Source organism: Eretmochelys imbricata, chromosome 24 (genome assembly GCF_965152235.1).
Source record: "Eretmochelys imbricata isolate rEreImb1 chromosome 24, rEreImb1.hap1, whole genome shotgun sequence".
NCBI lineage: Eukaryota > Metazoa > Chordata > Testudines > Cheloniidae > Eretmochelys > Eretmochelys imbricata.
The window spans coordinates 7398635-7413524 of record NC_135595.1 but is presented as its reverse complement, the minus strand read 5'-3'; the positions used below and the strand labels follow the sequence as shown (position 1 = coordinate 7413524).

The 14890-nt window shown below is 43.2% G+C and overlaps 1 protein-coding gene across 2 annotated transcripts; it reads right to left on the bottom strand.

The window, feature by feature from the left end:
* Positions 1–1331: 1331 nt before the first annotated feature.
* MRPS21 (mitochondrial ribosomal protein S21) lies at positions 1332–13817 on the bottom strand. 2 transcript variants are annotated; one of them, XM_077841429.1, is made up of 3 exons: positions 13738–13817; positions 12672–12875; positions 1332–1779 (listed from the first exon to the last, which is right to left on the bottom strand). In XM_077841429.1, the coding sequence occupies exons 2-3, from the start codon at positions 12752–12754 to the stop codon at positions 1599–1601; spliced, it is 264 nt and encodes an 87-aa protein (XP_077697555.1). In that variant the 5' UTR covers positions 12755–12875; positions 13738–13817; the 3' UTR covers positions 1332–1598. The 2 variants fall into 2 exon arrangements, with proteins under 2 accessions (XP_077697555.1, XP_077697556.1); XM_077841430.1 differs by lacking the exon at positions 13738–13817 and adding an exon at positions 13547–13699.
* Between the last annotated feature and the right edge of the window lie 1073 nt (positions 13818–14890).

Sequence of the window (14890 nt, the reverse complement as noted above, 5' to 3'; positions counted from 1 at the left end):
TCAGGAGATAAATGCTTCCACCTTATTTGTTCCCCAATCATTTATTAGTAGGAGCATCTCCTCATGCTCTGTTCTAAGTGCTGAAGGACTTCTCTTTTCTGTCCACTTGGTTACTTGAGTCTGTGGAAATAATCAACCCTCTAACATTATTATACCAGCAAAAGTTTATAGTGTACACCCATCCAAACTCATCCCCTTTTATAAAGGTTCTCACACTGCTCTCCACAAAGGACTTGCTAGTCACAAGGGATTGACTTCTCATTTCTAGCTGTCTAGATATTAAAAGATATCTAAAAATACACTAAATACTTTCCATACTGAAAGAGGTTGAGGACCTCTTAGATGGGATCTTAGAAACAAACGTTTTGTTTTTTTCCCCCCCAAGTGCTAAATTTTATTTTATTTTTCCATTGGGGGCAGCCAGTATTATGTAGTCCAACTATACAAATCACTTTTGTGGACTCTGGCACACAACAAAGGGTATTACAAGACACTACATGTGTGTAAGATTGTCAGAAAAAGTATAATTATGTGAAAAACAGGATTGATCATATTCAGGAAAGCATTTACAGAAGCAGGGAAAGGAGGGTCTGAAAATTATATCTGCAAGCTTAACTTTGACATTTCCTGACATGATTGCTTAAGAGGAACCTTAAAAAAACTGGAGAAAATTAAATGGATACTCCATTAAAAAAAAATAAGTTAAAACACTACAGAAGCAGCTGTACTCTCCCAGGACTCTGAGGACTTCTTTTATTTTATACTCTTATTTTGTCAGTGTAAAGAAGCCCGGAAGTGGGTGGAAATATGTTTACATTCATTTTAAGGCCCCTTTTCACTACCAGAGTTGAATAATGGGACCACAGTATAAATGAGGATAAGGCTCTGAACCTCTACTGTCTTAAAAATAATCTGCAAATGATGTATACGAATTCCATAATCCACACCCTTTACTGCCAACCAACGGAGAGTAAAATAAAGGGAGGGAGAATGAAAATACTTGCAGCAGCATCTTTATTCTGGAATAAATCAGACCTAACTCAGGTTTTACCCTGTTTTCACAAGCACTGCCAAGTAGGAGATTATAATTAGAGCCCGGCACGGATACAAAATTTGAATCCCCATCCACCCGGGATCTGCAAAAATGGTCCACGGATATCTGCATTCACGGATGCGGATCTCTGCGGATATCGGCAGATTTGCAGGGCTCTAATTATAATGAGCAGCAAGCACTATTTAAAGGAATTGTTCATAAAAGGGAAAGCCAATTCTAAACTCTGAATTAATATAGTTTCCTTATGTTTGTGTCACCCAAGAACAGCAGGACAACATGCTAAAATGGTCACTTTATTAACAGATAGAAAGACAACATGGCAACTGCTCAGAAACAGAGATTCTATGGTATGATGTCCTTCAGTCCTGCCCTGGTGAAGAAGGGAGATCAGTCTCCATGACCCATTCAGTCATTGGCCTCTTGGCTGAAACTAGCCATGAGGCGATCAGATCTGAGAGCAGTATGTTTTGGGTTTTTTTTGTTTTTTTTTTTTTTAAAACAGAAGTCACTGGGCTGTTTCCCCAGCTATTGTAATTCTTTGGACCTAACAGCCTAGCCAGGGGTCCTGTCGATTCTTCCTCATTAGAAATGCAATCTTCCTGGCCATCTCTGTGTTATAAATCCGCCGGCACATCTCGTAGGTCTCCCGCTGCCTCTTGCGGCATGGTTTCTCATAGTACCGGCGCCGCTTGGCATCCTCAATGATCCCATCCACTGTCAGAATTCTGAGGAAATTAATGAAGTGTCATATTTTGCATTTCCCGAGGGCCTTACAGTTGAGCATAATAAAGAGCTTTACATACATTCGTTAAGTCTAAAGCACAGTGAAGTCAGTTGTCCACACAGTAAATCAGAGGAATAGAATCTAGAAGTCCTATCTCTCAGCCCCCTGCTCTCACCATCAATCCACACTCCCTCCCAGTCAATGGCACCAACAGGTGACTTCAGCACAATTGGCATAATTTATTAAGCAGCAAAAATAATGAACCCTCCCAACTGCCTCCCATGACAAATGCTATCCCGTTTTGCAGATTCAAATTTGTCCACAAAACTATTTCTAGAAATTAACATCAGAAATGTCAAATAAAAAAAGGGGGTGATTTCAGCTAGAGAAATGGGCCCCACGCAATTTTCAAATCTTCTGTATTAATCAGTATTTCCTGGGCTTCATTTTGGGGTCTGTGTTGTACATTGTGCCTATGAGCACATTGAGAACTGTAAGGAAGAAAATAAAATCCCTTTAAAACTTTGTTATTAAACTATCTGGTAGCTGTAATAAAAAATCATGGAATAATGGGACTGTGGCAGCTACCTCCACTGTCAGATTTTATAGTCTCTCTCCTCTTTAGGCTGCAGGCTCATACATGTGCTATTCAGCAGAGGGCAGTAGTGCAGAGAGATTAGAGAAGGCCACATATAGTCTGAACCAGACATTGCTGCAGGCAATAGGAAGACTCCCATTGACTTCAAGGGCTTTGGATCAGGCCTCCCCAGGGCATCCCCACAGAGATGAGGAACCTTTTATCCACAACATGACACATTCTGTAAGAGAACAGACTCTGCTACACAAAAGGCCTTCTCAATAAGGCTGGCTTACATACATTTCACTGAACACAACACGTCTGTTTCAGCTGCATTCCTGTGCTAAGTTATTCACGGAAATGGTCTCAACAGCATTACTGCTGGCAAGCTATCCATTATAAGCAGGCAGGACGGTGTCCTTCCCCATTCTGTAACTGAGCAGGTGAGCCTTACCCTACAGTAGTTTTCCTTGCGATGTCAACTCTCGGTCCCCTTCTCTCACAATAGGACTCCTACCAGAGTTCAGGTAGTGGCTCTCAACCATTTCCCATGCATTTTAACAGAATAAGAGTTAAGAACTTGTAGCTAAAAGGTTCCCGACTGCCAGAAGTGAGACACAGACAAATTGCTAAGGAGGAGTACAAAAGAATAGCACAAGCATGTAGGAACAAAATCAGGCCAGGTCTACACTACAAACTTCTATCGGTTTCAGTAATGTTGCGCAGGGATGTGAAAAATTCACACCCTTGAACAACATAGTTATAACCACCTAACCCCCTGTGTAGAGCGCAGAAGAGCTTCTCCCACTGACGCAGCAACTGCCTCTCAGGGCATAGTAGCTATATCCGGCCTAATGGCTTCTTCACTAAAGCACTACAGCAGCACAGCTGCATCAGTGAAGACACGCCCTCAGAAAGGCTAAGGCACAAAATGAGTTACCCCTAGCAAGGAACACAAAAAGCAATAAGAGGGTCTTTAAATACATCGGTAGCAAGAGAAAGATGAAGGAAAGCGTAGGTTCTCTATGTAGCGGGGAAGAAGAGCTAATAACTGATGACATCAAGAAACCTGAGGTATTTAATGCCTATTTTGTGTCGCTAAAAAGGTGAATGGTGACTGGATACTCAACATAATATTAACAATAAGGGGGAAAGAAAGCAAGTCAAAACAGGAAAGATCACATTAAAGAATATTTAGATAAGTTAGAAGTATTAAAGTCAGCAGGACCTAACGAAATTCATCCTAGGGTACCTAAGAAACTAGGTGAAGCAATGAAGTGAGCTGTAGCTCACGAAAGCTTATGCTCAAATAAATTTGTTAGTCTCTAAGGTGCCACATGTTCTCCTTTTAATCTTGGAACTGTTTGCAATTGTCTCTGAGAACACATGGGGGAGGGGTGAAGTCCCAGAAGACTATAGAACGGGAAACATAGTGTCTTTAAAAAGGGGAACAAAGAAGACCTGGGGAATTATAGACCAATCAGCCAGACTTCGATACCTGGAAAGATACTGGATCAAATTATTAAACAACCAATCTGTGGGCACCTGAAGGATAGCAACGTTATAAGGAATAGCCAGCATGAATTTGCCAAGCATAAATCATGCCAAACCTTCTTAATTTCCTTCTTTGTCAGGGTTACTGGCCTAGTAGCTATGGGAGAAGCAGATGATGTGATATATCTTGATTTTAGTAAGGCTTTTGATAGTCCCACATGACATTCTCATAAGCAAACTAAGGACATGTGGTAGATGAAATTACTATAAGGTGGGTGCACAATAGGTTGAAAGACCACACTCAAAGAATACTTAATGGTTCGCTGTCAAACTGGGAAGGCATATCCAGTGTGGTACCACGAGGGTCAATCCTGGGGCAGGAACTATTCAATATTTTCATTAATGACTTAGATAATGAAGTACAGTGTATGCTTGTAAAATTTGCAGATGACACCAAGCTGGGAGGGGTTGCAGGCACTTTGGAGGACAGGATTAGAATTCAAAAAGACCTTGACAATTTGGAGAATTGGTCTGAATTCAACAAGATGAAATTCAATAAAGACAAGTGCAAAGTACTTCATTTAGGAAGGAAAAATCAAATGCACAGCTAGAAAATGGGGAATAATTGGCTGGGTGGTAAAGTAGTGCTTAGTGAATCACATACTGAATGAGAGTCAACAATGTGATGAAGTCGCAAAAAAGGCTAATATCATTAACAGGAGTGTCATATGTAAGACATGGGAGGTACTTGTCCTGCTCCACTCAGCACTGGTGAGGCCTCAGCTGGAGTCCTGTGTCTAGTTCTGGGTGCCAGACTTTAGGAAAGATGTGGCAAATTGGAGAGAGTCCAGAGGAGAGCAACAAAAATGATAAAAGGTTTAGAAAACCTGATCTACGAGGAAAGGTTAAAAAAAGGGGACATGTTTAGTCTTGAGAAAAGACGAATGACGAGGACCTGATGATCATCTTCAAATATGCTAAGACCTGTTATAAAGAGGACCGTGATCAGTTGTTCTCCATGCCCACTGAAGGTGGGACAACAAGTAATAGGCTTAATCTACAGCAAAGGATATTGAGGTTAGATACTCAGAAAACCTTTTTAAGTATAAGGATAGTTAAGCTCTGGAATAGGCTTCCAAAGGAGGTTGTGGAATCCCATCATTGGAGGTTTTTAAGAACAGGTTGGACAAACCTGTCAGGGATGGTCTAGATTTACCGGGTTCTGTCTCAGCGCAGGGGGCTGGACTTGATGACTTCTCAAGGTCCCTTCCAGCCCTTCGTTTCCATGAAATACCCTACCAACAAGAGGAAAGTGTTATTTCATGCATTCTCCCCTTGCCTGCTAGTCAGAGGAAAACTCCTAACCACAGATTGCACTTGAAGGACTATAGTGGGTTTTCTGATACGCCATGTCAGACTACAGGCACATTTAACAGCCTCAGATGAGGAGCAGGGTGATTTAGTGGTTGCCGAAAGGGCTTGATGCAAACACTGAGTTACTGACTTCATTGAATAACCTTTAACAAGACCCTTGGATCTCAGCCAGTCCAGCTGCTAAACTGTGTAAATACAGCTGCTGCATAAGAATTCAATTCACATAAAATTGCCTGAGATCCATTTTGCCTGTGGCTTAGGACACTAACAATAACTGGAGCATAGGAGTGTATCTCCTCCTTCAGGCACTAGAGGAATTTACCTGTCACAGCTGTCAGTCAAAGACAGGCTTAGATCTTGTCACATCAGATTCTGCAGCTTTTCCAAAGTAAGATCAGAAACAGCTGCTTCCTCTGCTTTATCCTGCACACATTGGACACTGAGAGGAATTTTACAGAGAAGGGAAACAGAAGCAGAGAGATCAGGGAAGTGACTTGCCCCAGGTCACAGAATGAATCGGGCAGAGCCAAGATCATAATCCAGACCTTCTAGCTCCCATACCTGTGCAAAACCATCCTTCCTCCGCTGCCAGAGTAATCACAGAACAACAGAAGAAAGAAAAGGACCTACTAAGCCACTCAGTCCATCTCTACACTGAGGTCCAACCACTTGTGGTTTGTGACGTCCAGTTTTACAATATGCTGAGCAAGGAGGCTTCTACCACTTCCCAAAGGAGATGAATCCATAGCCTAATATATCACACTACTGGGAAGTTTTCCTTGACATTCAGCCAGGCATTTCCCTTTTTTAATTTCAAACCATTACCTCTAGTTATTCCACCCTACTTAACTCCTCTCCTTCCTGGGTTGTTACATCTTTCAACTTACACATCATTCCCCTTTTAGCCAAATTACACTTAAGATCACCTACACTACAAACGCGAAACTTTTTTTCTTGCTTATGTGGACAGAAAAAGACATGTATAGGAACCATGTTTTAGCCTAAGTATCTTAAAGAGCTGAAACATGGTTTCCCAACATGTATATAACATGTTATCATCTATGCGGACAAGAATAAATCCTGTTCTAACACTTAGACATGGCTATTTTTAAAGCAGAGACAGGGCCTTAATCTTTCCTCTGAAATTGATCCCTCCACCTGCCTGATCATTTTTTGTTGCTCTTTATTCTTTCTTGAAGAAAATCAGAATGCACAATAGGGGGATTTCACCACTATGTGGAGAAAACTGCTGTTTAGCTGTCCTTTCACATAAAGTACTTGATGTGTCTACTTGTGAATTTCTTATCAGCAAAGAACAGGTTAAGGGCTAATTCAGACAGAGCTTATATAGATTTAGCAACATGCTGTAGTGATGCTTGACCTGCCCAGTAATACAGCCCTGATCAAACCTGTTACAGATTTTAAAGGAATACTGTCAATTACAGTAGTTTAGGCCAGCAATTTCTTATAAAGAAAAGGTTTTACAAACCTGATTATTAAAAATGGAGTTTTAATTATATTATTAAAAAAACAACAACCAATGAAAACTGGTTTTTGTTGAGATTTAAAAATTTCCTTTCAGTGTTGGGAACTCAAACACTGCAGCATCTCTGACAGGGCATGTGAATCAGAAAATGAAACTAACCAGAAAAACGCGAAATTGATTGGTTAGTTTTCATTGCCCAAACAAAATGAAGTGCCAAATTAAAAAAACCCATCAGTAAATAAATGACAGATACGTTAGATTTTAAAACAACATTACTCTTGAGGTAATAGTGTAAAGTACTGCTGGCATCACAAAGAAATTTGCTTTTTAAAAAAATATTTTTTTAATCTGACAGTTTCCCTTTAACAAAGTTCACATTTGAATAGAAGCCTTTTTAGAGCATAAGCATTCACATGGCAATGCACGCAGCCTGTATGTCAGCAGATAACGAGTGTAAGATAAATAGTCTTCAATGGACTGGAAAACCCACCCACAAGTATCCAGCATCCAATAAGATACAGCTCAGTTGTTTCTAGTTCCCCTCCTTGTCCCAAAAGGGCAGCCAATCTGAAGGCAGCAAGTTTTCCTGCATCAAGCACTTGTTATGTCACATCGCGCGCCTAGTGAGTCCCACGGGCAAGAGCTGAGAGAGACACATGTTCAGCTCACCAGCTGCACAGGCATTTTAAAACCGTGTTGCCCTTGGTACGGTTCTGAACAAACACTTATGGTGGAACTGCCGTCCAATCTATATTTAAACCAACAACTATGATCCGCAAATCTGCTGGGCGCAGAAACAAGAGAAGAAATACAAAGCCACACATTCTGTAGTCTGCTGTTAAAAAGGGATGCAGTCAAGGATCTGAGGGCCAGAAGCTGACCTGCAAATACGTTTGTTAAATGAGCTAATCAGTGCTGAATGGTTCCGACTGCAGCTGGGAATTAGGTCCCCTCTAGCCACGATCAGCCAGCTCCAACCCAGTTACGACCTGGCATGCACTGTGCTGCAATAGCATAGCAATCAAAGAAGCCGGTGCAGCATGGAGCCAGCCTCGAGGACACCATGTATACACGGGTTTGAAGTACAGGGCATAGCTTTGCAAAGCTTGTTACGTAAAGGGATCCTTTGGATACAGAAGTAAGTGACTTTGCAGAGCCATACCGTATTCCAAAACACCACTTCCTTGATTCTAGTGTAATCCAGCTCCGCACTTCAGCAAAGTTCTCAGTTTCACATCACCTTGGAGTGGTAGCTAGATAGAACATCAGGACTATGGGGGAACATAAGAATGGCCATACTAGGTCAGACCAAAAGTCCATCCAGCCCAGTATCCTGTCTGCTGACAGTGGCCAGTGCCAGGTGCCCCAGAGGAAGTGAACCTAACAGGTAATGATCAAGTGATCTCTCTCCTGCCATCCATCTCCACCCTCTGACAAACAGAGGCTAGGGACACCATTCCTTACCCATACTGGCTAATAGCCATTAATGGACTTAACCTCCATGAATTTATCCAGTTCTCTTTAAAAGAGACTTTACAGGCTTTAATATTTAGGAACATAACCCTATAATTAATAACCTTTTACATTTTTACAGCACTTTTCAAATCCAAAAGCACATCACAAACTACATGTGTATAGCACCACTGAAAGGCAGCCAGCTCTGGGGTGAATGGGGCTGACCAACAGATATATGGCACACTACAGAACAGGGCATAGCAAGGGAGAATAAAGGTTATACTGTGCCTTTGAAATAAAAGCAGCTGTTTTTTCTAAACTTCTTTATGATGATGAAGCCCCAGGTAAATGAAGTATTTGCCTTACACAGCAGAAAAGAGGTTTTATGCTGAACAAAACCCCAGGTCCAAAGTCCAATCTTTTCCAAAGACAGTCTCATTATTGGACAGGGGGGGAACACCACAAACAGAGGACCCTAACACCACGCAAACACACACATAACAATGTGCAAGAAATCACAATTTTAGTTGTCACTCCTGCCCTTAAAACGCTAGCCCAGGAGATCAAAGTACTTAACAGAAGCTGAAGCCTGTTGCCAGTGTTTGAATCAATGTCACAATGAGATTGAGAGCTAACAAAGAAAACATATTGCCCTTCTGGATTTTTAGTACTGAAGCCAGCAGAGGTCAGTATGATCACAAGACTGAAGAATTTCAGAGTAGCAGCTGTGTTAGTCTGTATCTGCAAAAAGAAAAGGAGTACTCGTGGTACCTTAGAGACTAACAAATTTATTTGAGCATAAGCTACAGCTCACTTCATCGGATGCATGCAGTGGAAAATACAGGGGGGAGATTTTATATACACAGAGAACATGAAACAATGGGTGTTACCATACACACTGTAAGGAGAGTGATCAGGTAAGGTGAACTATTACCAGCAGGAGAGGAAAAAAAAAACACCTTTTGTAGTGATAATCAAGGTGGGCCATTCCCAGCAGTTGACAAGAACGTGTGAGGAACAGTGGGGTGGGGGGAGATGATAAATATGGGGAAATAGTTTTACTTTGTGTAATGACACATCCACACCCAGTCTTTATTCAAGCCTAATGTAATGGTGTCCAGTTTGCAAATTAATTCCAATTCAGCAGTCTCTCATTGGAGTCTGTTTCTGAAGTTTTTTTGTTGAAGAATTGCAACTTTTAGGTCTGTAATCAAGTGACCAGAGAGATTGAAGTGTTCTCCGACTGGTTTTTGAATAACACGTTCTTCTCTCCTGTGAATGAAGATACAAACCCACATGCTAGTAAATCAAATAAAATCCCAAAGCAAGGCGATGTTGAAATATATGTGCTGGGCTTATGGGACATCAGTGATCTAGGTTTTTTCTACACTACACAGCTTTTAGCAATACAGCCATGTTGCTAAAAGTTGGGCAGTGTAAACGCTGTTTGTCAGCACTTTTGTGGATAAAATACTTCCACCCCCTACAAGCGGGATTCGCGTTGTGAACAGGAGAGTGCTCCTGCCGACAACGAGCATCCTGTCACTTGCTGTGGCAAAACTTTTGTCTTTCGGAGGGTGGGGGTGGGGGGGGGGGGTTTAAGCACCTGTGTATGACAAAAGTTTTGTCGTTCAATTGGCAGTGTAGACAAAGCCTTAGACAAGCTTCGCTATATTTGTGGCTCACTAACTCAACTGCAGTAGAAGATACAATGCCCATACTCCCAAGAGCCCATGGCCCATTATTCTAGAGCAGTCTATATATCCATATGCCTGCAATGAGGGACCCTCAAATACACAAACATGGACTCAGTGGAATCCCCAGAGGCAGAGTGGTGCAGCGGTTAGTGCAGATCACTGGGCATCAGATCTTCATAGTACTCTCAGCTCTGCCACTGACTCTCTGACACACCACGAGCAAGTCACTTCACCCCTCGCCCCCATCTGTAAAATGGGGATACACCACTCATCTCATGGGACAAGGGAAAGAACTGTAGGGCTTAGTTAATGTTAGTGCCTCAGATGCAAGGTGCTAGAGAAAGACAAAGTATTATTATTCTACAGCATGTTACATTTGCAGACACTGGTTAATCTACAGAAGGGATGTACAGTATTTACATTTTGCACATGGAGAAACATACATCTTGACTCACAAGCAGTGAGAAAGTCCTTGTCAAAGCCAGAAATCAATCACAGAACCCTGGCTCCTATGTTCAGGCCCATTATTTATTGAGCTCTGACAATATACTTGGCAATGCACAAATACAGAAAAATTCCCTAGCAGCTTACACTGTAAATCACATACACCAGGCTATGCCTCCTCCGATGGATGGAGATCTACATACCCATACTATATAGAACTGCCCAATGAATTCACATTAACCTGGAAGAATCAAATGATGACCAGAGAAGAATAAGGGAAAGGCAGTGAAAAAGACATTAAATTCTAAACATGGTCCAGCCATGAGGCTTGACAATTTATCTTGAAATGAAAAAGCCTGGCATAAATTAATATTTCTTTCCCCAAGACAGAGTTCCCCACCGAACTAAGACCTCATCCAGATCTGTTGAGCATTATCCTTAATGCTTTCCACTGTTCCAAACAAAGGCATGCTAGCACATGTATGCTAGACCTCATGGCAAGACAAACGTCCCTTCACAGTATTATTCGGAAGAAGAAAGCAAGTGTCACAGGCCAATATAAAGACATTGCCCAATGATCAAATAAGATAAAAGACTTCAGCATTTTAGTTTGTTGTTTCTGAGGAACAAGTAAAGGGTTAATAACACAGCAAGAAGTTTACTATCCCTACACAGTGGACACTTTCGTTTCTACCACAGACACTGCAAGCTGAAAGTCTTGTCTTGAATTCAGTCAGTGGCAGTTTGGGGTGCACAAGGAATGCAGGACCAAGCTGTAAGCCATCACGCAAGTTATATCATTTTAATTTGCATGACAGCAATTTCCTCAAGAAATAAAGTTCAGCTGAATTTCCACACTCCATTTCTCTCTGTTCTAAACTAAGCTTCCCAACTCTGTGCAATCCTTCACAGACATGAACTACAATAACATTTTATCCTTCTCTGATGCTTTCCATCTTAGGATCTCAAAGCTTCCCAACACATCTGCAAGGTGGTATTATCCTCATTTTCCGGGTGGGAAGCTGAGGTGCAGAGAGAAGTGATTTTACCCAGGGCAGACAGGACAGGTTTATCCAGATGATATATCAGCAGCAGGTTGGGAAAATGAAGCCATGTTTCTAGTCCACAAAATCATCCTTCTTTCATACGATATGGAAAAGGCTTAGTGGGCCATCTAGCACAATGTTTCTCAATCTTTTTGATATCAGGGACCAGCTTGCTGCCTTCCTAAACTGTGTCAGGGAGATCTCAGGGACTTGTTAAAAAACACTGATCTAGTACACCCCAGTGCCAATGCAGGATTACTCCCTCCAGCCCAGTTTTTAGTGGATTGTCCCTCCTGAAATCCTATAGAATGTCACAGTCCAAAATCTTGATATTAGCAAATACTTCCTAGTATTCAGCCCATGTTTTCCTTAAATTGTCACCCCAATTTTCTAGTTATAACCCTTTTGTGCTGCTCTAAACTAGTTCTTCCACTTATTGGCATCTACACCTTTTAAATACATGCACATTTATTTTGAGACACCCCCCCCCCATGATCAATGTGAAATATTCATCCTTTCACAGGCTTACTGGCTTTAATCTATGCTAAATGTTACCTTTTCCCCTTGAAATGTAATGTAATACAGATTTAAATTTAGTGATTTTAATTAATACAGTATTGGGACTCTCATTTTCATGTGACAAAATGAAAATGTTAAGTGAAGCTGAGAGACTATGGTTGCCTTGTGCATTTCACATACCTGATGAACCCAGGTTTACTGAACTCCATTTCACTGACTCTCCAGGATTAATGAGTTCTTCCCTTTGCTTGGGAGGTCTGCCATGCCCAGAGCCAGCCAGCTTGTTTCAGAGGCTGCTCTCACAGCACAATAAAGACTAGACAGAACAGCCTAACTGGATCATAGCCCTGTAAAGCTACTTCACTGCAGTTTAAAGTCAGGGGACAGAAAATGCACACTTACCAGCACTTGTTAAAGGCCCCTTGTGATTTTTCTGTGTTCTCAAGCCTCACCATCCAATTCGGTCACAGTCATTCAACTGACAGAAGCAAGAATAAAATCCAGACTCCTGACCCCCCCCCCCAGGCCACTGCTCTAACCACTAGACCACATACGATTAAAACTATTACTACCTGTTAGAAATCTCCCTTCCCCTAGCAGGGGTCAAGCATGTGATTTGCTCAAGTGTTTCTTTGCTCTAACAGTATGCAAAGAAATATAAATCACACTTATCTGAATGGACATAACCAATCACAGACAAACCTAACAATATTTGCCACAAACAAATACAGAGGACTCACTTTGCTCATCAGTAAAATGCAGCTACTTCTGGAGTGGAGTCTCACAGCTGTTAACATTTACCTGCTTAGTGTCCTGTAAGCAGCATCCACATTCCCATTCTGGACCATCACCGTTCTGGCAATAAATTTCAGGTGATGTGACATTTTGGGTGTAGCTGTTTCTGAAGAAGCTTAAATCACAGAGCTAGAGACCTCTATACTGTGTTTTTGGCTGCTACACAGATAACCTGCTCTTCGGGGAGGCCACTGAAGTGAAGTCTGAGATCTACAGGGAAAAGAAGCCACAAAACTTAAGCATAAGTAACAGATTTCTAAACAGACATTTCTTGTTCCTTTTCCAATTGATGTGTATGGTGCCGAGCAATCGATTTGTTTCTATCCTAAGGTCCTTTCCTTTAGTAAATTTTAACCAGATCGCTTTTGACCCTATTAACAGCAAATTGTCACACACCAGCAGAATTCTTGAAAATACTACTAGATGTGCCCAGATTTCCTCTGGTCAGGCCTTGCTTGTCCTGTCCCACGCTGATCACATTTTTAATTACTATTCCTTTGAAGACAAGCTTTAAAAAATAACAATTGTAAAGTATGTAGGGGATTTTGGGGAGGGGCTACTTTGAGCATTTGCTCTCCAACGACAAGTTTGTGAAAACGTTTGCCAAAATCTCACATGTATGAAGTACTGTTAATTAATCGCACAAGGTGCATCTCAGCAACACCCTCTCATTAAGGGATCCTGCCACCCCCAATGGCGGGGGGGGGGGGGGAGGTGCCGTCCCACACCCCTCCTCGGACTGGGGGGCGGGTGCCATGCCCCCACCCCCTCATAGCTGGGAAGGGGAACCGTCCCCCCAACCCTCCTCTGCAGCCCCTCCCCGGGCTGGGGGGTGCCGTCCCCCTATCCCCCTCCAGGGCGGGGGTCCCCCTTCGCCCCACCCGTTCGCTGGGTTCGGGCCGATCCCAGCCTGCCCAGGAGAGGCCCGGCCACGACCCCGGACGCGGCCGCCTCGGCGCCGGGCCCAGCTTCCACGCGAGCCCGGGGATCCCGAGCGGCCTTCGGCCGCAGCACCCGAACCGCGCCCCGGTCGCCGCCCGCACGGGGGGCCCCGCCCCCGGGAGACACTCACCCCCCCCCCCGAGCGCCCCGCGCGCTGGCCAGCCACAGACACCGGAACCGGAACCGGAACGTAGCACCGCCCCCCCCCGCCTGGGAAACCATGGCAACCAAGCCCGCCCACTGTGGTGCCGGGGGAGGTGTCGGGAGGACTGGGCAGGGGGATGTTGGGGTGCAATGCAGGGGGGAGGTGTTGGGGTTCAGGGCAGAGGGATGTTGGGGCGCAGGGCAGGGGGAGGTGTTGGGGTTCAGGGCAGGGGGATGTTGGGATGGAGGGCAGGGAGAGGTTTTAGGGCTCAGGGCAGGGGGAGGTGTTGGGGTGCAGGGCAGGGAGAGGTGTTGGGAGGACAGGGCAGGGGGCAGTGTTGGGGTTCAGGGCAGGGGGATGTTGGGGTGCAAGGCAGGGGGAGGTGTTGGGGCACAGTGCAGGGGAATGTGTTGGGGGGACAGGGCAGAGGGAGGCAGTTCCCATATTTTCAGAGCAGACCTCTCCTCCATTTATTCTCCCAGGAAACCTTGTGGATTTCATGGGTGTGTAGGATCAGGTTTGGGGTGGGATCTTGGGAAAACTCATTGTGTTGCGCATGAGCAATGTTTCACAGAGATTTAAGAGAAAGCCCAAAATGTGTTGGCTTAAATCAAACCCTTATTATGAGAAAGTCAGGCAACCAGCTATGTTTCAGTGCCAAGGTTATAATGCCATAAATAAAATAAATTAGCTAGAAGTGTCACAGAGATGGATACAGGACAAAAAGAGAAATAGATAGATTAGATGATGTCACATGGGGATGAGTGTGCTAGGCAGAGACAAACAGAGAGGTAGGTGATTAATAGATTATATTCTGAATTGTTCCTACACTGTCCGACATTGCTTAGGGCAATGGTTCTCAACCAGGGGTACATGTACCCTGCAGCTATGCAGAGGTCTCCCAAGGGGTACATCAGCTCATTGAGATATTTGCCTAGTTTTACAACAGGCTACATAAAAAGCACTACCGAAGTCAGTACAAACGAAAATTTCATACAGATAAAATGAGAAAGTAAGCAATTTTTCAGTAATAGTGAGCTGTAACACTTTTGTATTTTTATAACTGATTTTGTAAGCAAGTAGTTTTTAAGTGTGATGAAACTTGGGGTACACAAGACAAATCAGACTCCTGAAAGGG

Excerpts from the sequence above, each read along its gene's own strand:
- MRPS21 (XM_077841429.1), bottom strand. The coding sequence starts at position 12,754 with ATGTCACATCACCTGAAATTTATTGCCAGAACGGTGATGGTCCAGAAT. Across the intron at positions 1,780-12,671 it reads GCTTACAGGACACTAAGCAG|AATTCTGACAGTGGATGGGA; the intron begins GTAAATGTTAAC and ends TAATTTCCTCAG.